The 22,431-nt window shown below is 39.3% G+C and overlaps 1 protein-coding gene across 3 annotated transcripts in view; it reads right to left on the minus strand.

The window, feature by feature from the left end:
- Nucleotides 1-1,778: 1,778 nt before the first annotated feature.
- Nucleotides 1,779-22,431, minus strand: part of LOC135199969 (uncharacterized) — a 73,415-nt gene continuing 52,762 nt past the window's right edge. For 2 of the 3 annotated variants that reach the window (XM_064228111.1, XM_064228122.1), the window contains exons 2-3: nt 10,622-11,295; nt 1,779-2,871 (exon numbers count right to left, since the gene is read on the minus strand). In XM_064228111.1, coding sequence (XP_064084181.1) covers nt 2,173-2,871; nt 10,622-10,951 — 1,029 coding nt within the window. In that variant the 5' untranslated portion in view covers nt 10,952-11,295 and the 3' untranslated portion in view covers nt 1,779-2,172. The remainder of the gene's footprint in view (nt 2,872-10,621; nt 11,296-22,431) is intronic. The other variant, XM_064228133.1, reaches the window with a different exon arrangement.

A 22,431-nucleotide genomic window follows, 5' to 3' on the forward strand; every position in this document is an offset into this window, starting at 1 on the left:
TTTTTACTTTCCTTTATAGATTGAGGGATCATGGGTACTCCTTTTTAGTTGGAGGGATCACTGGTACTTTCCTTTTTGGATTGAGGGATCACTGGTACTTTCCTTTTTAGATTGAGGGATCATTGGTACTTTCCTTTTTAGATTGAGGGATCATTGGTACTTTCCTTTTTAGATTGAGGGATCATTGGTACTTTCCTTTTTAGATTGAGGGATCAGGGTATTTCCTTTTTAGATTGAGGGATCTTGGTTATTTCCTTTTTAGATTGAGGGATCACTGGTACTTTCCTTTTTAGATTGAGGGATCATTGGTACTTTCCTTTTTAGATTGAGGGATCATTGGTACTTTCCTTTTTAGATTGAGGGATCACTGGTACTTTCCTTTTTAGATTGAGGGATCATTGGTACTTTCCTTTTTAGATTGAGGGATCATTGTAAACTTTTCCTTTTAGATTTAGGGTCATTGGTACCTCCTTTTTAGATTGAGGGATCATTGGTACTTTCCTTTTTAGATTGAGGGATCATTGGTACTTTCCTTTTTAGATTGAGGGATCATTGGTACTTTCCTTTTTAGATTGAGGGATCATTGGTACTTTCCTTTTTAGATTGAGGGATCTGGTACTTTTCCTTTTTAGATTGAGGGATCTTACTTTCCTTTTTGGAATGAGGGATCATTGGTACTTTCCTTTTAGGGATTGAGGGATCATTGGTACTTTCCTTTTGGATGAGGGATCATGTAATTTCCTTTTTAAATTGAGGGATCATTTGGTACTTTCCTTTTTGGATGAGGGATTCAATTGACTTTCCTTTTTAGATTGAGGGATCATTGGTACCTTTCTTTTAGGATGAGGGATCATTGGTATTTCCTTTTGGAATTGAGGGATCATGGTCCTTCTTTTTCCTTTTGGATTCCAGGCTCATTAGTACTTTCCTTTTTAGAGTGAGGAATCATTGGAACTTTCCTTTTTGGATTCCAGAATCATTAGTACTTTCCTTTTTGGATTGAGGGATCATTGGTGCTTTCCTTTTTAGATTGAGGGATCACTGGTACTTTCCTTTTTGGATTCCAGGCTCATTAGTACTTCCCTTTTTAGACTGAGGAATCATTGGTACTTTCCTTTTTGGATTGAGGTGTCATTGGTACTTTTCTTTTTGAATTGTGATATCACTGGTACTTTCCTTTTTGGATTCCAGAATCATTGGTACTTTCCTTTTTAGATTGAGGGATCATTGATGCTTTCTTTTTGGACTGAGGGATCATTTGTACTTTCCTTTTTAGGCTGAGGGATCATAGGTACTTTCCTTTTTGGGTTGAGGGATCATTGGTACTTCCCTTTGTGATGAAAAGGTCCTTGATACTTTCTGTCTGGTTTTGTTATAAGGAATATTGACAGTTTCCCTTCTTGAAATGGGAGATCATTGGTGCTTTCCCTTGTGGCATAGAAGTCACCCTGTACTTTCCCTTATTGGAATCCTCCTTTGATATAGATATTATGTGAATGAGACACCTTAGTGTCTTCCCTTGTGTTAACAGGTATCATTTGTCCATTTTATCATTTCTCTTTTATGGGATAATGGACATTTTCCTTCCTATTATCAATTAAAGCCTCCTATTGAGGGTCTCTTCTTAAGGGACCTTGGCAGTTAGGTCTCTTAATAAATGAAGCCATAATTGGAATGGGCATAAATTAATAGTATGTTGTACCCATCATGAACATTCAGAGCTTGTTGTGTAAAGTAATAATCTGCAGACATTCGCACACGGGATAAGAACAGAGAAGTTTCAGGATTATTTCATTTATTTGACAGTAAATTGTCAAAAGATATTAAAAAAAACCCTTACAGCTAAGGATCACAAGGGCGATTTCCGCTTGACTTTGCACTTTGCTTCGACTTCAAACAAAGTGGAGGAGCGAAAAGCTTATTGGATATATAGAATATTATATAAAATATATATAACATATTGGCCTTAAGTCTAATTGGTAACAAGGTTGTCACTGAGCGGGGGGGGGTCTGATGATAACAACGTTAAATTTTTAACAGGGCACAGCATTTGTACGCAGGTTATTCATGACTTAATTATAATATTTGTACATATAAATATCACCCGGAAAGAGATTAATAACAAGATAAAAAAAAAACAATAAATTATTTAAAAATAGTGGTTCACTTCTTTTACAAGATCGACGATCTGTGGACGTCGACCTCTTCAATTTGGTCTCTGACATTCCTTGTTACCTCTCCTCTTCCTCCTTCTTCCTCCGCACTTCCGTTGGAGACATCGACGTTGGAGGAGACCTCCAGTGTGGGCATCGTCGCAGACCTCAAGTGCTGGACGATGGGGTTCCTGATGGGGTCTTCCGCTGCTGCTGTCGTAGCAGCCGCCGCGTCGGCGTCTCCGGCGGTAGTCGGGACGAAGTAGGAGAACGCAGCTGTGGCCGTCGCTGCGGCAGAAGCTGCGGCGGTAGCAGTCACAAGGGAACCTCCAGCCTCGTGGATCGAAGGCAGGATCCTCGGGGAAAGCGCCCGGGGGGACCTGGGGCTCTGGTAGGCTGGGGGACACTCGCGGATCTCGATCGTCAGCATGTTGCTGCTGTTCTTCATCTTCTTGCTGCTCTTCGTCTTCTTAGAGTCCTCGTTGCCGGAGGCGGCTTGTGACTGCTGCTTCTCGACGCAGGAGGACACCGAGGGCACGTCCGCGGGGACGCAGGGGGAGACTCCCGCCGAAGGCATCTTGAAGGCCTCCGAGACGACTGTGAAGTAGGCCGGGGGAGGCGCCTCGGTCTTCATCACCTCGTCGTAGGTCGGGGGCTTGTCGGCTTTCTCCCCGTTCTCGGCGTTCCTGGAGTGGGTGAGCACGCGTAACCTTATCTGCTGGGAGAGAGAGGAACGAGGTTAGGGACCTGGAGAGACTCATAAAAAGAAGAAGAAGAAAAAATGGTTTTCTTAGGCCTAAATGTCTGACACTTTATTTTGTATTGTTGATGCCCTTTTCCTTCGTTTCATTCGATCTCTTGTTCTCCTGAGAGAGAGAGAGAGAGAGAGAGAGAGAGAGAGAGAGAGAATGGTAAATATTGTCCGTAGGAGGTGGTTTAGTATATAAAACTTTCGAGTTGTAAAATAACATATAATTGGCACTTCTATGATCATTTATACTGCCTCATCTTTTATTTTGCAAATGAGGTTACATTATTAACTATATTACTTCAGATATCTGCTCTGGATCCTGACCAGAATCCAAGACTGGAATTTTCGAAGGGGTTATGACAGTCAATTTTTCTGCTTGAAGTTTCCTACAATTTTTGAAAGTTGTGCTCGGGAACATGACTCTAGATTTCCATTAGTCATGACTGGGAATTTCCATGGTTTGTGACTGGAATTATGACTGGATGTTTGTTATATTTTCAAGAGTCTGCCTGGAAGTGTTTGTAGTTATGATTTTCATAAGAGAATGGATTCTTCCACGAAAGATCACAGTAAAAATGACTGGCAGTTTGACTGGAAATTTCTAGGCCGTAACTGGAATTATTGGTTGAAATTTTACGATGATTCAGGAAGAAAAATAAATAGAAACTACCATAGTCTGGAAGGAAACATAGATTTCAATTTCCAGAGGGTACGACTGGAAATCTCATCCAGAGAACATGACAGTGATACTGACAATTCTCATACTAGAATACGAGCAGATACGGTACTTATGAGGAAGTACACTGGCCAGTCCACCAAATTCGAAGAAAGGGTTCCTGCTGTTCAAGTCATCATTTGCTAGACGCCCTCTCATCAGAGACGCAACGCGCATGCGCGTCAGGTGCGCAGAAACATCTGCGCAGTGGAGCTCTCTGGTTCCCAGGCTTCGCCTATTCCCTTGTTCTCAAGGGAATAGGCCATCTCAGATATGAGAGAGAGAGAGAGAGAGAGAGAGAGAGAGAGAGAGAGAGAGAGAGTTGACGACACACACCGAGAAGTGAGACCGTCATGGTCTCGTGTATCGCAGACCGTTTTGACCGGGGACCGGGCCAACTTTTCGGTCATGGAGCCGGCTGAGGCAACGGAATAGTACGTGACCTCTCAGAAATGAGTAATGACATAGGGCTGGGTTAGAAATTCTCATGAGAATAAAAAAAAAAAAATCTTCTCGTAGGAAATTGTATTACGGTCCAAACCATTTCCTGGTTTTATAATTTTTTTTCGCATCAGAATTTTTATGAGGTTATTATTATTATTATTATTATTATTATTATTATTATTATTATTAAATGGCGAATTTGAGCACTCATTACAATCGAGCTTAAGTGTAAAATAGAACTTGTTCAAATTATATACATATGTGTGTGCGCGCGCGCGCAGTACCTAGATAAACCATTCAAACAAATTACAAAGATTGATTTACAGCTGTGGCTTGTTTGTTTGTATGTCTGACGATGCAATTTTCCAAGAAGGTTAAGTTAGTGCATCAAAACTGAGCTTGATATGAAATCCGAATTTACTTAATGAACAATGCCTTTGCCCTTTTTGTAAATTAGAGGTATTATTATACATATAGATATAATATATAGATTATTATATCTATATATGTGTATATATATATATAAGAAAGCCAATTTCAAAGCGTTAACACACACACACACACACATTCCTCTCCACTAAATCCACTCGATTCTGTTCAACTCCGCAGCAGCGATTAAAAGCTGCCTGGAAGCCGCGGACGCTCCAGAGAGAGAGAGAGAGAGAGAGAGATAGAGAGAGAGAGAGAGAGATAGAGAGAGAGAGGGAGGGAGGCCTTGACCGTGGCATTCACAAATGGCCTTCCAGCCGAGGGGGTTCTGGAAGGTATGACGCCTGTGGAAGGTGAAGAAGAAGAAGAAGAAGAAGAAGAAGAAGGAAGAAGGAGGAGGAGGAAGGAGAGAAGAGAGAGAAGAAGAAGAAGAAATGGAGTGTGAAGAATCTTGGAAAAGAATGGAGTCTTGGGACAGATAATCGGAGATATCAGCAAGAAATGCTACACTCCTGCTCGACCGCAACATTGTTCTTTTGTCCTTCTTCTTCTTCTGTCATTAGAGACCAACTCTTCCTCCTCCTCCTCCTCCTCCTCCTCCTCTCACCTTCAAGTACCCTTAGCGGCTGCTATAATGATAATTCTTCCAGCCAGCAGGGCCGCGGTGGACTTAAGAGAGGGACTCTTAGGCCTAAGCATTTATCTCTCCCCCTGTCATCTGACAGAACTCTCTCTCTCTCTCTCTCTCTCTCTCTCTCTCTTTCTCTGGATTCTCGTGGAGATTAATTGGCTGATTACTGGATTTGTGACGCTTGTATCAGGGGGCCTTGGCCAGTCAGGAAAGTGATAAGCATACTACGTCTTCCATGACCCCTTTGGGGTACAGAATACCCAAGCCGTAGATGAGAAGGCAGATACATATATAAGCTACGCTTATATATAACAATAGAAATAGACAATAGCTGTGTATGTGTGTGCAAGACAATAGATGTGTATGTGTGTGTGTTGATGTAGTGTGTTCGTTCGTAAGTGCAATATCCACTTTTTTTTAAGTTTTCCAATGTAACTAAATTCTTGTGCATTGGCAGGAATATCATTTGCTTTTAAATTACTGAATCAAAACATTGTTTAAAGCAACTCTTAAGTATCTGAATAATTTCTCACTGTAGATCAAGTTCTCAATTGATTTATCAGATTTAAAGCAATTCTCAGTATTAGTCATTTTTCAGATCAAAGCAATTCTCAATATTAGTAATTTTTCAGTTTAAATCAAATCTCAATTATTTTAATCACTTCTCAGTTTAAATCAGTTCTCAATCATCTCACTAACGTCTCAGCTTAAAACAATTCTCAATCATCTCAGTCACTTCTCAGTTTAATCAGTTCTCAATCATCTCAATAACGTCTGAGATTAAAACGGTTCTCAGTCATCTCAATCATTTCTAAGTTTAAAGCGAATCTTAATCGTCTCTTGTATATTTCTATATTTCAATTTCCATTTCAACAAAATTTAGGACCATTCACATGTAAATAAATCATATAAAAACTTCACAGTTAAATTAATAAACAAATAGAGAAGAATAAAGCCTATAAAACAACAAAGCCCCCCCCCAAAAAAAAAAAACATAAACAAATAGAGAAGAATACAATCTATAAAACAACGAAGACTCCCCCCAAAAAAGAACTACATTGAAAAAAAAAAAAAAAAAAAAAACTACGCAAATTGATCCTAGCGCCGCCACTCCTTTGCAAATCGAGTACCGAGTATAGTACCGAGAGGGAGTCCTTCCTTTTTTTCAGTACACGCGCACCGAGTCCCTTTTAAGAAGGATATGCAAACATATCCGGTTGTACGGCCGCGAACCACGCTGATTTACATAGAAACTGTTGCTCACTTAGGAAGGATTACAAAGGCGAACTTCGTAATGGGTAACTTCCGTTACTGTATGTAAATGTATATTATCTATATATATATATATATATATTATATATATATATATATATATTCACTTGTTTCTTTATAGAACATTTGCATGTAAACCAAACCCCCAGCTCATAGGAGAGAGAGAGAGAGAGAGAGAGAGATATATATATATTATATATATATATATATATATATATATATATATATATATAATATCTAAAGGCCTGTACAGGATCAGGGAGAATCTATACTATAGAGCCAAGGATCCTAAGGTCAAGGGAGAAGAAGAAGAAGAAGAGAAGAAGAAGAAGAACCGCCTGGTTGTACCATAGGGCCTTTTCACCGCGTTCGTAGTATGAAGCCCCTTCGCCGAAATATTGTTTATATTTGTTCCCTCAAGAAAAACTCAGGGTGATGTGTTTATGTAAAAGAGATAATATTTTTTGATGGATTTTCACTGCGGTGAGAAATTTTTGCGGTTTATTTTCGATAATTACTAAGATACTGTCATAATTAAGATGCGGGTGTGTTTGGCTGTCATTGCGATACAGCGCCAGATTTATGTAGATTGGCAGTGTTCATTTTGTGTTTATGAGCGCCTCAGTGGCGTGGTTGGTATGGTAATGGCTTGCCACCTCGGTGTATTTCTGGTGATAGAAGTTCATTCTCGACGTGGTTCGGGAGTCGCGTAAAGCCGTTGGTCCCGTTGCTGAATAACCACTGGTTCCATGCAACGTAAACACACCATACAAACCAACAATTTTGTGTTTATGGCTTTTATTCGTCCAGAATCTATTTCGTTTCTTTTCGCATAACATTTGATAAAGGGCAGACTCATACAGAAATCGAAAATAAATTGAAACCAAGCCATATAAATCAATATTTCCCTGTGTGTAGGAACGTCTAAAAACCGCCATTACGAAAGGAACCAAGTTGATTTGACAACCACCCCTTTCCGAGACTTCCAGTAACGGAAGACAAAAATTGAGGGAACGTTCGTTCCAGTTCCCTCCAACGCAAAAAAAACTTTCTCGCGTCGTCGGCCACGTCGTCGTGGTCAGTTCGGTTTTCGGCGCTCTCCTCTCACCAAATCACGCACGATTTGCCGAAGCTTCCACGAAAGTATGATAGGTCGCACGAAGAAAGCCGCCCGGGTATAATAGCCATTATCGACGTCCAAACAGTCAGCATTATCTGAGAAGAACATCTGTTCTCGTAGGGTCGTGACGCCCAAGTGCAAGGTGCTCTGGGGTCACTTTCGGGGAAGAGAAAACGCGACGGAGTCCGGAGTCCTTTCCCGAAGATGACCACCACCGGTCAGTGTGTGTATGTGTTCGTGTATTCGCCTCGAGGTGATACCCGTCGAGTTACGTCGTAAAAGTCGTAGGTATTCGTGTTTTTTTTTCGTGGACTGTGACCGCGCACAGAAAAAAAAAAAAAGTTGGAATTTGAACTCAAGTCTCAACGGTATAGGCGAGATACTTCTTCGTCAATTTCTCGAAATTTTAGAAATCATGAATTCAAGTTTGCAAGACTTATTTCTTGTATGACAGATTTAATCAGAATCTACTTAATCAAGTCAGCATTCCCCGTCAAGATTGTGAAATTAGCGACAAATTTTAGCATTGAAATCAAGTGAATGATTATATGAAAATATCTGAAAACGTAAATCGCGGTTTTATTAAAAAATAATCGCCTCTAAAATGGATTCGGAGGTCACACAGGTTTGTGGCCATTTCAAAACGACGAATCAGTAATCATTAATATCAAACATTTCTACCTTTCGTCCATAGGCCAAGGTAGTAATCAGGGTTACTCTTTATTTCCCAAAGTAAATCAGGGTTACCCTCAAATCAGGGTTGCTTATCCTGAAAACAATCCATAGTGACACAACTTAGAAAACGAACTAACGAAAAGATCGCTTCGAGTGACTCGGAACGTCATCGCGCGCAATACCAGTTGCAGTAGAACTTCTTTATAATCTAATGAGACACATCCGGGCAATTTCTTATGCGTCGCTACCGAGCCGCATGATTTGTCAACTGTTGGGGGGGGGGGGTGTGTGGGGGGGGGGTGGGGGGGGGGGGGGAGTTTCCTGTGACGCCTTCAGTCAGAAGCGTCTCTGCGGCGCCCTGAAGGTCAACTGTGGGCGTAAGAGCTATCGGTAAGGCGCCTCTGAGTGGGCGTGAGTGAACGAGTACAAGGATAGAAAAACGTTTAATTAAAACGTTCGGTAGTGTGGAATAGATATCAGCTCGCAGATTTCTTCTCCTGGATTAGTTACTTGAAAACAACCTGGTAACATCGAAACTTTCCCCTGTGTTGTACTCAAAGCCTCGCTAACGCGCGAGCGCTCAGGCGAGCAAAAATAAAAGGAGTTGTAGGAGACTCAGTCACTCAGACCACCTTTTGTTTTGTTCTGCTTTGTAGCGGAGCAGAGCTCTTCACCTACCCCTCCTCTTCCTCTTCTCCCTCCCCTATCTCCCCTTACACCGGTCAGGCTACAATATCAGCCGCTTACCTTCCTACGGACGTGACCTGCTTCACGCTGTTTGGAAACCACAAGGAAGCACTGGAGAGGAGATCAACTTCTTGTTTGTGGGATGATGCGTGTGTTTACATGAAGGTACATAGCTAACACACACACACACAAATTATATATTATATATATATATATATATATATATATATATATATATATATATATATATAGCCACAAACATCACCTAGTACTATCTAATTCTAGACCTATTACTACACCTTGGGAATAACTCGCACCCAGAATGGAATTATAGCTGATAAGCGTTTCGGCTGTCAAGAGAGAGAGAGAGAGAGAATAGGTTATCCTAAGGCTAAAACCAGGATCCTGCTAAAACCATCATGGACTCTGTGACCTTTTGGGTAGATGGAACACCAGCGTGGTTAGGAGAGAGAGAGAGAGAGAGAGAGAGAGAGAGAGAAGAGAGAGAGAGAGAGAGAGAGGAGAGGGAGAGAGAGAGAGAGAGAGAGAGAGAGAGAGAGAGAGAGAGGAAAAAACTCGCCACTCTGGGACCGGCTATTACGGCTAACACCGCGTCAAAGCGTTGTGTTCTACGCATATGATACAACTATCATCTTCATTAATCCTCTTCGGCTTATCAAATGTGCCCTGCTTTTATTTATGGGTCGCTATTTTACAATATTCGTGGACAACTTGTTTGTTCTGTGACTTAACAGTTTAAACAAAAAACTTTTTCTTATATGAGGACTTATTGTTTAATATATTTATTTTTTACTTCCCCTTATTACTGATTAAAAAAAAACAACAACAACAATCAGTCAATCTTACTTCGATCGGTTCATGTGGAGAAAACTGGAATCGAAATACATATTTATCTTCCAAAGATTATTTCGATCATTTCATATTAGCTTATATATTGTCGAGATAAAATCTCTAACCATTGTCCTTGAATTATGTGTTACCAGACACTTGAAAAGTACGATACTTGAAGTGATAAACGTGTTTGCATTCTAAGCTAAAAATGGTATGGGCATCAACAATAGAAAGTTGTCAGATACACTTGTCAAAGCTACATTTATCCAGGTTGTCCATAAAGTCCCAGTACCATTACAAGTATTTATTGATTGTAACGGTACTGGGACTTTATGGGCACCCTGTCTGTATATCAGGATCACACTGAACTATCTTTTAATCGGAAATGATAATATGATAAAATGCAACATATTTCCAATAAGATGAAACATGATTAGTTTTATGAATACACAAAAATCTATATTTAAACAAAAATACACCGCCTTTTGATGGGTTGGAATGAGATGTGTTTCAACAGACGGAAATGCTATGTGGTGTTTTCATCAGTTTTCATCAGAAACTGTCAACTGGACTGTCTTAAATTTTAGCTCTTATGAAACCGGGGAGAAAGATTTTAGAATATGTCACATTAAATATTAAGCCCAAAAAAAGCACGATTTGTTTATCCTATGACAACGACCCCATCTCATCCCAGCTCAGTCAAACTATAGCAACTCTCAAGAAGTGAAGATTAGACCTAAATTCTGTAGAATTACACAAAAAGAAGCCCAGATTTGTTTATCTTATGACGAAGACCCTATCTCATTCCAGCCTCAGACAAGAGGACGATCAGTGAAATTATAGCAATTCTCAAGAAGTGAAGATTAGACTTAAAAAAAGTCTGTAGACTTACATGACGGTGTAGCGTGATAAGGCTGTGGCGCTTGCAGTACCAGTAGCAGAAGTGGGCGGCGGAGTAGAGGAGCAACCAGGCCACCAGCACCAGCTGCCACTTCTCCTCCAGGATGAGCATCACGATGATGAATATCCATCCGAGGACAACCAGGAGGGCTAGAACGGCACCGGCCACGCGCCAGCTGAAGAGGCGCGATTTGCACCTCGGGAGGGAAATGGGCCCTGCAGTTGCAGTTTCTGCAGAGGACTCTTGCTGTTGGGCTTCCATCGAGGCGCCACCTTCAGGCATCTGGACGACGGTTTCTCGTGGGACGGATCCTACTGCCATCCTTCAAGGACCTATGTTTTCGTAGGGGGGTATAGTATGTGTATAAATGGTTCAACTCGTCTCTCAAAGACAAGACACTTTCAGTTCGACGGTTCTGAACGAAGAGAAGGGCTGGAGGGGAGAGAGATATATCCTCAGTTTTTTTAACCTTTTCTGTTTCCGTTGCAGACAGACAGACAGGTAACAAACGAAGCGGCGTTTCTCTCTCTCTCTCTAATCTTTCGCTCTCAGTCACAAACTTGCGTCGGAGCACACGACGAGGTCTCTGCGCGACACGAAGCTTCGAGACCGACTGAGACTGACTGGACTGGCCACAGGTGAGATGAGACGAGCTCTCGCAGCACCTGAGGAAGAAGGCGCATGCGTGTTTCAGATAAAGGAGTTACAGGACGAAGAAGCAAAACACAGACGCACTCACGAACACACACACACACTCTCACACCACGCCACCCCTCGCTGGAATTCGTGGGGCATGATGTCATACCCTTAAACTCCGGTTCTCAACTTCGGCCTAAAAACAAAAAACCTCTTATGCTTTTACTAATCCAGGTGAACTGATCGTATTAGTGTATGATAAATGTTATAGAGACGAGTTTATTAGGCCGAGGCGCAATACGACATTTGGGTTAAACTGAAAGGAAGTGATCTTTGTTCTCGATTCTGGCTCGATTGATAATGATGATGATGATGACTTTGGATTTTTCCAGTATCGTGGGAATTGGATTACAGTGCGTTTGTAAAGGCACGTAGTCTATTAGATAGGTACTGGAAAATTATAGAACTTTTGATTTTTGGGGGGAATGATCATTATAATGGCATTAATTCTAATCATGATTTCTTGTTTAATAGTAATGAATATTAATAAATATTTATTTTGAAAGGGATTAAACGAACATTATTTTGCTGATGAAGAGAAATTTCAAACACGCAAATACATAACAATAGATACAAATAATATTCACAGTGCATATAATGTCACACAAGCACCCACATACACATATATATGTATAAATATACACAAATACATAACCTTAGGTAATTAAGTATAATTACAAATCATATTCATAGTGCATATATAGACACACAACACACCCACATAAAAACACATGCACAATATATATATATATATATATATATATATATATATATATATATATATAATATATATAGTATATCGTTCTGGTATAATATTCACATCAATAAACTAACGTTCTTTCCATGTTTAGCTGACATATCATAATATAATGGTGTTACTCATCACGGCATTATTAGCATAAGGTGTTGTTATAATGATAATAATAATAATAATAATAATAATAATAATAATAATAATAATAATAATAATAATAGATGAATGACCAACTTCACTTTCATCCATATAAAAAACTCTCCATTCAGTTCACCTTGAGCATGACAACAATGCTTAAGCCAAGTCACCCAATGACGTCACTGCACCCGTCAATCTAAATCGTAACATCCATTGATGGCATTCCAGGTCAAATCTGTGACGTCAAGGTGAAGCAAGGTCACTCGACTAGTGACAATTTCCTTGATCTCTTCTGGTACGCAGCCACAGGTCAGGTGAGGTTGGTGTACTTTGTTTTCTCTTATGTTTTGATGTTTCGTTTATTATTTCTTCACTTTGTTTTGTTGGTGTGAGGGGTCAGTGACCCCTTGGTGTCTTCTGGTTTTAGGGTCAGGTAGAGGGAGGAATAGGAAAGAATTGGCAGGAGATTGTGATTTGACCCAGAGGGTAGAAGGGAAAAGGATTGGTTGATCTACTAACCTTTTAAATTAGTATATTGGTATACTGACGCACCTCGCATGTATGTATGTATGTATGTATATGTGTACGTGCGTTTTAGCAGCTCAGTAATCATCTCAAATATGATGGTATGGGGAAGCTGATCGTCTGTGTGTGTGTGTGTGTGTGTGTGTGTGTGTGTGTGTGTGTGTGTGTGTGTGTACGTCTTTAGCAAATAATATTTCAAAGATCAACTGTCAAAAGTTGACCAAGAAAATGAGGAGGAAAAGAATAAAAAATTAATTTTGCCATCTCTCTCTCTCTCTCTCTCTCTCTCTCTCCTCTCTCTCTCTCTCTCTCTCTCTCTCTTCCCTACAGTTCCCCATCATCCCTCATCCTTTCAGGAATCCTCCTCCTCCTCCTCCTCCTCCTCAGGAATTTATCAGGCTAGGCATCATCCTTTCGTGTTCATCCGAGAGATAGCATCCCCTAGACGAGAGATAAAAATTCGACGGATGAACGGAGATATGGATGGAACCTCCGTAATTAAAAGCAGTCTGAAGACACAGGGCGACTCCTTGGCGCCGAGGACCATGTGGTAAGGGATTTCGGGTGTGTGTGTGTGTGTGTATGTGTGTGTAAGGGTCTTTGAACGGCTGATTTATGATGATGGCTACTTCTTCGACTGCTCTCCCTAGATGAGATTCTTTTTTTTTTGTGGGGGGGGGGGCGTTGTTAGTCCTCGTTTCGACGTGCAATGGAGATATATAAGAGAGAGAGAGAGAGAGAGAGAGAGAGAGAGAGAGAGAGAGAGAGTTCGCTACATTATGTTCTGAATTTAGAAGTAAATTTGTTAAAGTATTGTAAACCATGGAGAGAGAGACATAGAGAGAGAGAGAGAGAGGAGGAGAGTTCGCTACTTAATGTTCTAAATTTAAAAGTACATTAGTTAAAGTATTTTAAACCATGGAGAGAGAGAGAGAGAGAGAGAGAGAGAGAGAGAGAGAGAGAGAGAGAGAGAGATTTCTGGAATTCCAGCACCCACGAAATCCTACGCAACAGAATTGCATGATAAACCTCAAGAACAGTAAGCAGAGGAAATTCCATTAGCTAATGAAACGAAAAAAAACTTTTAAAGGATTCCCAGCTGTTTCTGATCCAAATAGCCAAGACTGTTTTTCCGAGAACGGATTCAGAGACTCGTCCGACCAGTGGGAATCTTATCATGAAGGCCTCCCCGCGGTGATACCGTCATCAGTGACGTCACGCTGACGTCATCGTTGCCTCGGCCAATCCCGAGCTCAACTAGCGACGGAAAGCATCAGTGCCAACTTCATATATATATATATATATATATATATATATATATATATATATATATATATATATATATATATGTATATATATATATATATATATATATGTATTAATATATTATATAATTTAACTTTATTTGTTCTTATATTGATTTCGTATACAGGTGTAGTCAGATTCATCATTGTGTATTATAAAAAATGTATTTCATATCTTTGAAAATAAACCCTCTCTCTCTCTCTCTCTCTCTGTAATATATAATATATATATATATATATATATATATATATAATACATACACATACATATATAAACATATACACATACCCACAGTATGTATAGATTATCTATATATATCATTATATTATCTATCCATATTCATATACACGTTTATTTCGAAAATTTAAAATAAAAAATCCTTTATTAATACCAGGTAATGGCGTGTACAAAATCAAAATCAATTCAAACTCTTTTGATTATATATCATCCCCGTCCAAGTTATATGTTTTCTTTCTTTAGGAAAACATTTGGTGTGGGGTTTCCAGTTTTAAAAGAGCGAAGAACCAAGCTGATGAAAGCGTTTCACAATTTTTGCTTTATTTTTTTTTTCTGAATGAGCAACAGTTTGTGTGTGGGTGATGGTGTTGTTTTTATTTATTTATCTATTTATTTATTTATTTATTTATATTTTTCTTTTTATTTATTTTTTTATCTTTATTATAAATTTATTATCTGTTTATTTATATATTTATTTACTTAGAGAGAGAGAGAGAGAGAGAGAGAGAGAGAGAGAGAGAGAGAGAGAGAGAGAGAGAGAGAGAGTTTAACTTTAATTTTCCTCTTATTTTTCATTTTGTGTCTGAGCAATATGTAACTGCTCGTAGACAATTCTGTTTTCTTTGTGTTGAGAGAGAGAGAGAGAGAGAGAGAGAGAGACGTCCGGGTAGTCCTCTCTTAAATGGAAACACGTGTGGATTCCAGGTGACATGAATACCTATTATAGTTCTTTTTTTTATTTCTCTCAAAGCAGACTACACGTGAGCCTATACTTCCAGTCTCGCATTCTTACCCATCCAGGAAACCAGTTCTTGGCAAAAAGATCCTAAAATATAGGAAAGAAATTGGCTAAAATGGAGCAGCTTCAGAACTGACGGAGTGTTCATAGCTCCAGTTGAATTTTGCCCTCCGAGTCTGTCTTACACAAAGGCGTTTGAATCTAAATACTCGTGTGTTGCTTTGATTACCTTTAATAAACCGTAAATGTTTTATTATTAGGTAAAATTTGTGGCCAAAATGAAATTGTTTTAGAATTGAAGAAGTGCTTAAAGCTCCAGTAGAATTTTGACCACCTAAATCGACTTCCACAAAACTGGAAATTAAATGTACAAAGTTGCTTAGATTGATAAATGTCCAGGAGCAGTTTTTATTGCTACGTTCTTCTTCCTGTCACATCTTCTGCCATGACAGGAACATCGTCAGATATTATGGGATGCTGCTTGATGAAAATGAATCTGAATACTCTTATATTACAACCTGAACTCCTAATTTTGGAATTTTTTATTTTAGTAGTCTTCGTTGTTCAGTGAAATTTGCTGCTGGATTCGCCAAAACAAATGAATGCGTATACTCGTTATAAACTAACCTATTTACAAACCTGAACTCCTAATTTTGGAACGGTTTTTTTTTTTTTTTTTTTTTTTTTTTTGTTCCCACTGAAATTTGCTGCTGGATTCATAAAAACAAAAAAACAAAAAACAAAAAAATATAATACATCTTAGTTTCGCAACGACTACAAGAACAAAGACGTCTACTAGATCCACAATCCTGATTCTTCGGCCTTGTGGTACAAAAGACAGCTGTCACGCCTGATTCCATATTGCTCTTCGACGTAGTTCTTCTGCCGTTGTAACTAAACATAAACGAGGACAACAAGAACAAATACAGCTGGTGCCCCAACTTTGATGATTCCTCATATTCCTCTGTCCACAACAGTCAGAGGAAGTACAGTTAGGGGAAATGCAGTCTTTTTCTGACCTGGCCCACGACAAGCAGAATGAATACCTACAACAACCAGAATAAATACAGCTGTCCTAACCGTGCCCACAACAGCCAGAATAAATACAGCTGTCCTAGCCGTGCCCACAACAACCAAAATAAATACAGCTATCCTAAACATACCCACAGCAACCAGAACAAAAACAGAAATTCTAAACGTACCCACAACAACCAGGACAAGAACAGCTATTGTTATTGTAACCGTGCCCACAGCAACCAGGACAAATACAACCAGAACAACTACAGTTATCCTAAACATGCCCACAGCAACCAGAACAAAAACTGCAATTCTAAATGTACCTACAACAACAACTAGAAGAAGAACAGCTGTTGTAACCGTGCCCACAACAAGCAGGACATGTACAGCTATTCGGACATTCTCCTACTTCCATTTCTATTTCTTGTGTAGGCGTCAACAGACAGGCAGCAACATTTAACAACAACAAAAAAGAGCCAGTTACAAAAGCCGTATTTTCCTCCTTCTTCTTCTCGTCGCGTCGTGAAGACCAAATCACTTACGCAAGAAGAAGAGGAGCCCGCGCGAGTGATGACACCTTCCAGGACGGAGGAAGAATTCTTCCAGGCAACCCCATCATTTACTGACGAGATCGGACATTCGCGAGGGGCTGGAAGGGGCTTCCCCCTTTTCCAGGTCTGCTTCGTGAGTCTGGGCATCCTTTTCATTTTCACCTTTTCAGGGACACTTGAAAAGGATGTCCGGTGATCCAGATTTCCTGTCCTGCACGCGAGGGACGCCGAGGAGGAGGAGGAGGTCCTGCGGAGATGCTGATTAATTGATTGATTGTCCTACCCGAAAGGGACACATGTAGGACGTTCTGCTGAGTTCCTCACTGATTGATTGATTGTTTAAATTCAGCAAACTGGCGTTGCTGTGCTTTTGGTTTTAAGCTCTACGTAAGGAACTAGGAGGTGCCGCTTCATTCATTGATTGATTGGGTTCGGTAAACTGGCGTTGCGATGGTCATGGTGCTGTCTGTGAGATAGTGAGGGAAGACACTTTCCCGTGGAGATGCCCATTGATTGATTTGCCTCTTTTTAACTGGCGTAGCAGCGGTTATGGTAAATGAAGCTAAGAATCGGTCAGTTGGATGAAAATATGGAATGACAGTGAACCACACAATATATGTAAATATAATTATCCAAGAAAACTAGATTCCATTACGACGCGTGAAATTATTTTGTAAAAATTACGCCAATGCTTTAAAAACGGTCAAAAAAAAAGGGTCAAAATTAGAACTTTTGGAATATCAAGAAGCCCCGGAAACCTACCAAGGAAAAGATGACCTAAAGGAAAATCTTGCAAAATTCTAATAAAGGGGTACCAGGGAATTTATATGTATACACACACACACACACACACACACACACACACACACACACACACACACACACACACACATATATATATATATATATATATATATATATATATATATATATATATATATATATATATATTATATTATATTTTTAAGTGGCTCTCAAAATAAGTTCATCTAGGATATCCGCATGCACAGATACGATTTGAAACGCCTTGTCGATCTAATCCAGACATGTCAAGTATCGCTCAGTTGGGTCGAATGTTTAAAAAGCTGGAGAGATAAAAAAGCGGGAAAAAAACTTAAAAAAAAATGGCCAGCATTCATTGAACTTCCCTGAGCCACGGATTCGTTAAGGAATCCCTCGTCTAGTAACCTGACCTGAACTAGTTGCAGGATGTTAAAAATAGCATCGAAGAGGTGCCTGCTTTACTATTATTATTATTATTATTATTATTATTATTATTATTATTATTATTATTATTATTATTCAGAAGATGAACCCTATTCATATTGAACAGGCTCCTGGGTGTCCATTGACTAAAAAATTCAAGTTTCCAAAGAACGTAATGTTCATTTGAAAGAAGTTACAGAAGATAACAGGAAAATACCGAAAGATCAGTTATAAGAAAACGGTGATAATTTAACAGATTAACAAATAAGTAGATAAAAACATTAATGAACCGTTAAAGATGTCAGGAGAATTGATTTTGGGATGTAAAGTCTCTTAGGAAAAGACCACATGTGGGATCTATCTGCCTCTCCGTCTTAGGGACATAAGTTGATACAAAGGGATATAAAGTTAATACTTAGAACAATATCGGGGAGCTCTCTCTCTCTCTCTCTCTCTGTCGTAGAGGAATTGAGAAGCGAGACAGCGTGGAAAAAAAAGAGAGAGAGATGTCTCTCTCACGAACTATACAATCAAAAGCGTCTGGAGAGATTGCATGCAATTGCATGAGAGGATGAGAGCTCTATGCCACACGCATTTCTTCTGCAACATCCTGGATATGTGTGTGTGTATGCTTTTCCATTCATTCAGATAGACATGTCGGTTTTTTATTCTTTTTCGTAACTGAGACATGTGACATTTTTTTTTCAGCCGAGCCACGTGGACAATTTTTAAAATGTTATGTGAAGTTCAGAATCGATATATGAACCAATTTTTTTTTAATGAAATCGTACGTCTGCTCATTTTTATTTTTTTTTTTTGCTTATTTTTTTTTTTTTATATAATAAGGATTGGTTTTTAAATCCTGTTTGGTGCCAGTGACTCCTTCCTCCTCAGTGCCCGTGGCGACAGAACTTTTTTTTTTTTCTTATTTATGAATCCTGTTCTGTACATGTTGCATATTTATGTGCCATATTTATTTTTCATGTATCAGTCCTGTTTCCTTCTATCTTTAGTTTACTCATTTTCATTCTTGTTACGTATATATATATATATATATATATATATATATATATATATATATATATATATATATATATATATATATATATAGAGAGAGAGAGAGAGAGAGAGAGAGAGAGAGAGAGAGAGAGAGAGAGGGAGAGAGAGAGAAAATAATATATATATATATATATATATATATATATATATATATATATATATATATATATATATATATATATATATATTTAATGGCTCAGTTATTCAGTTATTTCAAGGAAAACTCTTAACACCGTTTGTATTAAAAAATATTCGAAGACTGTTTTTCGCTCCCTCAGGATCGTGAGTGAACGTTACCGTTCCGTTGGACGATCCTCCAAATTCCCAGATGCCATAAATTTTTTTTCCTCTCCTCAAGATTTTGCATAAATTTTTTTTCCTGCTCCTCAAGATTTTACAAATTAAATTTTCTGGGTTTTTTTCCCAAGTGTGTGTCTGTTTTTTTTATTTTGCTTGATTTTTACTTTGATACGGTTATTTTTGTGTTCCTGAATACACTTTTCTGCACGGTGTGTGATATATATATATATAATAATCCTATATTATATATATATATATATATATATAATATATATATATATATGTGTGTGTGTGTGTGTGTGCGTGCGTGCGTGCGCGCGCGCGCTCGTTTATATACACATGTAGGCAGTGTATGAATTCACATTTCCGCAAATGTAAACACAAGCATATGAATGACAGATTCACTCCTTGTATGTAAGTATGTATCCATTATGCGCAGAATGAAAGCACAATTATTAAACAGTCGTGTGCAATAACATCCTTAAGAACGTAGGACATTAATATTATTCATTTATTCTATTATTTGCAGTTGTTGACCGCACTAAAAAAAGGTTCCATATAGCAGATTGCAGTAAGTGTAATATTTCATGAGTCATCATTAGTGTTGTCTCGAAGGAAAAGTTGCAGTATTGCATTTCGTCTTGTTTGGATTTCATAACCCGAACTCCGACAATATTTCAGTTTTAAAAGTAAACAAGGCATGATCCGACCTCCAGCTAACTCAAGGTGCATGCTAAAATCTACGGTCGAATTGCGCTTTGTTTCACCAACGAAAATTAAAATAAATACGCTGTTTTATAAGAAATAATTGTTCTGTACTGTTTAAACGTGCACATTATTTTGTTTTTTTTTACGTTTTCATCCTAATAGATAAATCATAAATATCCTGTCCTAAAATTCCTGTATCTATAACTCAATGCGAAGTACTTTTTTCAGGTCTTCCTAGGCTTTTCCAGATAGCTTGCCTAGCCCTCCCCCCCTCCCCCCCCAACAAGAACAACAACAAATTAATTGGTAGGCTTATTCCCTGAGTAAGTGAAAATAACACGGTCTCCAATATCTGTAATAAGAACAAACAAAAAGAAAAAGTTAGTCGATTCGTAACACGCCACTGAAAATAATAAATTTTTTTTTTTTTTTTTTGCTATTATTATTTTTTTATTTGCTCGTGTAACAAGAAACACATTTTCTTGGGTTTTATTTGCCTCACTTTTAAGTCTGATGATAAGCGAAAAGCTTCGAATCATAAGTAAATTACCGGCATATATTTGAGTCCACTTTACAAGAGAACCCATTTCTCAATTCACCAGACCGGCAATCAGGGAGTCAGTTAGAAATATGTTTTCCCTGAACAAAATCCTTTCGTAAAAAGCAGTCGTATCTTTATTCGTCCGACTTACTGGGGGAAGGGCGCTTAGTTCGACAGGGCTGGATGTGAGATGCTCTCTACAAGGTAAGGAGAGATTGTAAACAGCCCCACGGCTGCAATAAGACAGGCACCAGAACCCCACCCTGATGTACACCGTACTTCCATAAAGAGATCCCATCTGCATCTGCTCTGCCACAGTCTTGAGAGATGTGAACACGAGGCTGAAGGAGGAAAGAACCTTCTTCTCGTCCTCTTGGGTGTTTCTAGATATGCCTAACTGCCTTTAATAGCCACTAAGAATAGGAACAGACAAATAGGTTACTGAAGACGATTAGAGAGCCTGAAAATGTAGACTTAGAAACACGACGATTGCGAGGACAACTAATAGAAACATTTGAAATACTGAAAGGGCCTAACAAAAGTAGTCCGTAAACTATTTACATTAAACGAAAACCAGACAAAAAATAATGGATGGAAACTGGAACTGAAGGTACACAACACATCCTATTGTGGGAACTTTACATACAAGATATGTGACACATGGAATAAACTGCCACCAGAAGTCGTAAACGGCAACAGTGTGGAAAAGTTTAAAAGAAAGCTAGACAAAATCATTAAGACACTGTGAATGAACAGTAAAACCTGCTTGTAACGACGGAGGATCGTGAGTGAGTGTCCATATTTTTAACCGGGGAATTATAGGCCTACTTGTAGAGTAGAACTCGGGGCCGAAGAAACTTCTCTCGCCCACTCAGGAAGGAAATAAAAAGCTTACCACGACGAAGGATTATAGGAGAGTGTCCTTTTGTATAACCTGGGAATTATACTTGTAAAGTATACGTAAACAATCATCGCCTATGAGAGCATTAGGCCCAAGCCCAAGGACTAACCTTTACCATACACTAGTTGCCCCGTAAACAGATGTACATGCCCCACCCTTGTCTGCCTCCTCCCCCCAAAAAATAAGAATCCGCCCACAGGCCTCATAGTGGAGGGTGACAAATACCACATACACGCGCGGCGCAGAGAGAGAGAGAGAGAGAGAGAGAGAGAGAGAGAGAGAGAGAGAGAGAGAGAGACATGTTGCACGGAGAAGCCTTATAACCATAATATCCGTATTCGAACAGAAGAAGTCGTCAGCCGCAAGTGTTCTTGTGTGAGGACAAATGCCCCTCGCGATGCGCATCTTTCCCGCCACCAGACACACGAAATGCATCCGGTTGCGTAACCAGTGGCTTCGGCTTACGTCATCGAGTTACTCCTCCTCCTCCCCCTCCTCACCAGTCCATCCGTGGTGTCCACGTCTTCGAGAGAGAGAGAGAGAGAGAGAGAGAGAGAGTCGTGATCTGCTAAATGGAGCAAGCGTTCGAAACTATCTCACCGACCAAATGAGACAGCGAAACGTATCCGGGAAGGCTGGAGGGGAAAAGCGAAAATGGCTGCCTGCCAGCGGGAGGAGAGAAGGAAGGGTCTTTTTCTGATTATCCTCCTCCTCCCCCTCCTCCTCTTCTTCTTGTTCCTCGCCTGCTTGCTTGCTTGCTTGCAAAAGTCAAATTGGAATATTATCCTGCCAAGGTCACCGGGCAGAGGAGTGTTTTAAAAAACATTGCGTCTTAGATCCTTTTCGGCGGCGCGCCGGTAGGCTGTGATAGGCTTGCGGTGGGGGGGGGGGGGGGGGGTTGCAGGGTAGGGTGGGGTGGGGTGTTGTTGCCTTTGGCAGTCCGTAAAAAAAAAAAATAACAAAAACCATGCAGTGTTTTATGAGGTCGTTCAGTGGTTGCGGTTAATTCCTTCCCTCTTAGTTTTAATTTATTAGGGAGATTAAGCTTTTTTTTATTATGATTTTATTTATAAGGGAGATTTAGCTTTCATTATTATTATCATTTAATTTATAAGGGAGATCAA

This window comes from Macrobrachium nipponense, chromosome 23 (assembly GCF_015104395.2).
Source record: "Macrobrachium nipponense isolate FS-2020 chromosome 23, ASM1510439v2, whole genome shotgun sequence".
Taxonomy (NCBI): Eukaryota; Metazoa; Arthropoda; class Malacostraca; order Decapoda; family Palaemonidae; genus Macrobrachium; species Macrobrachium nipponense.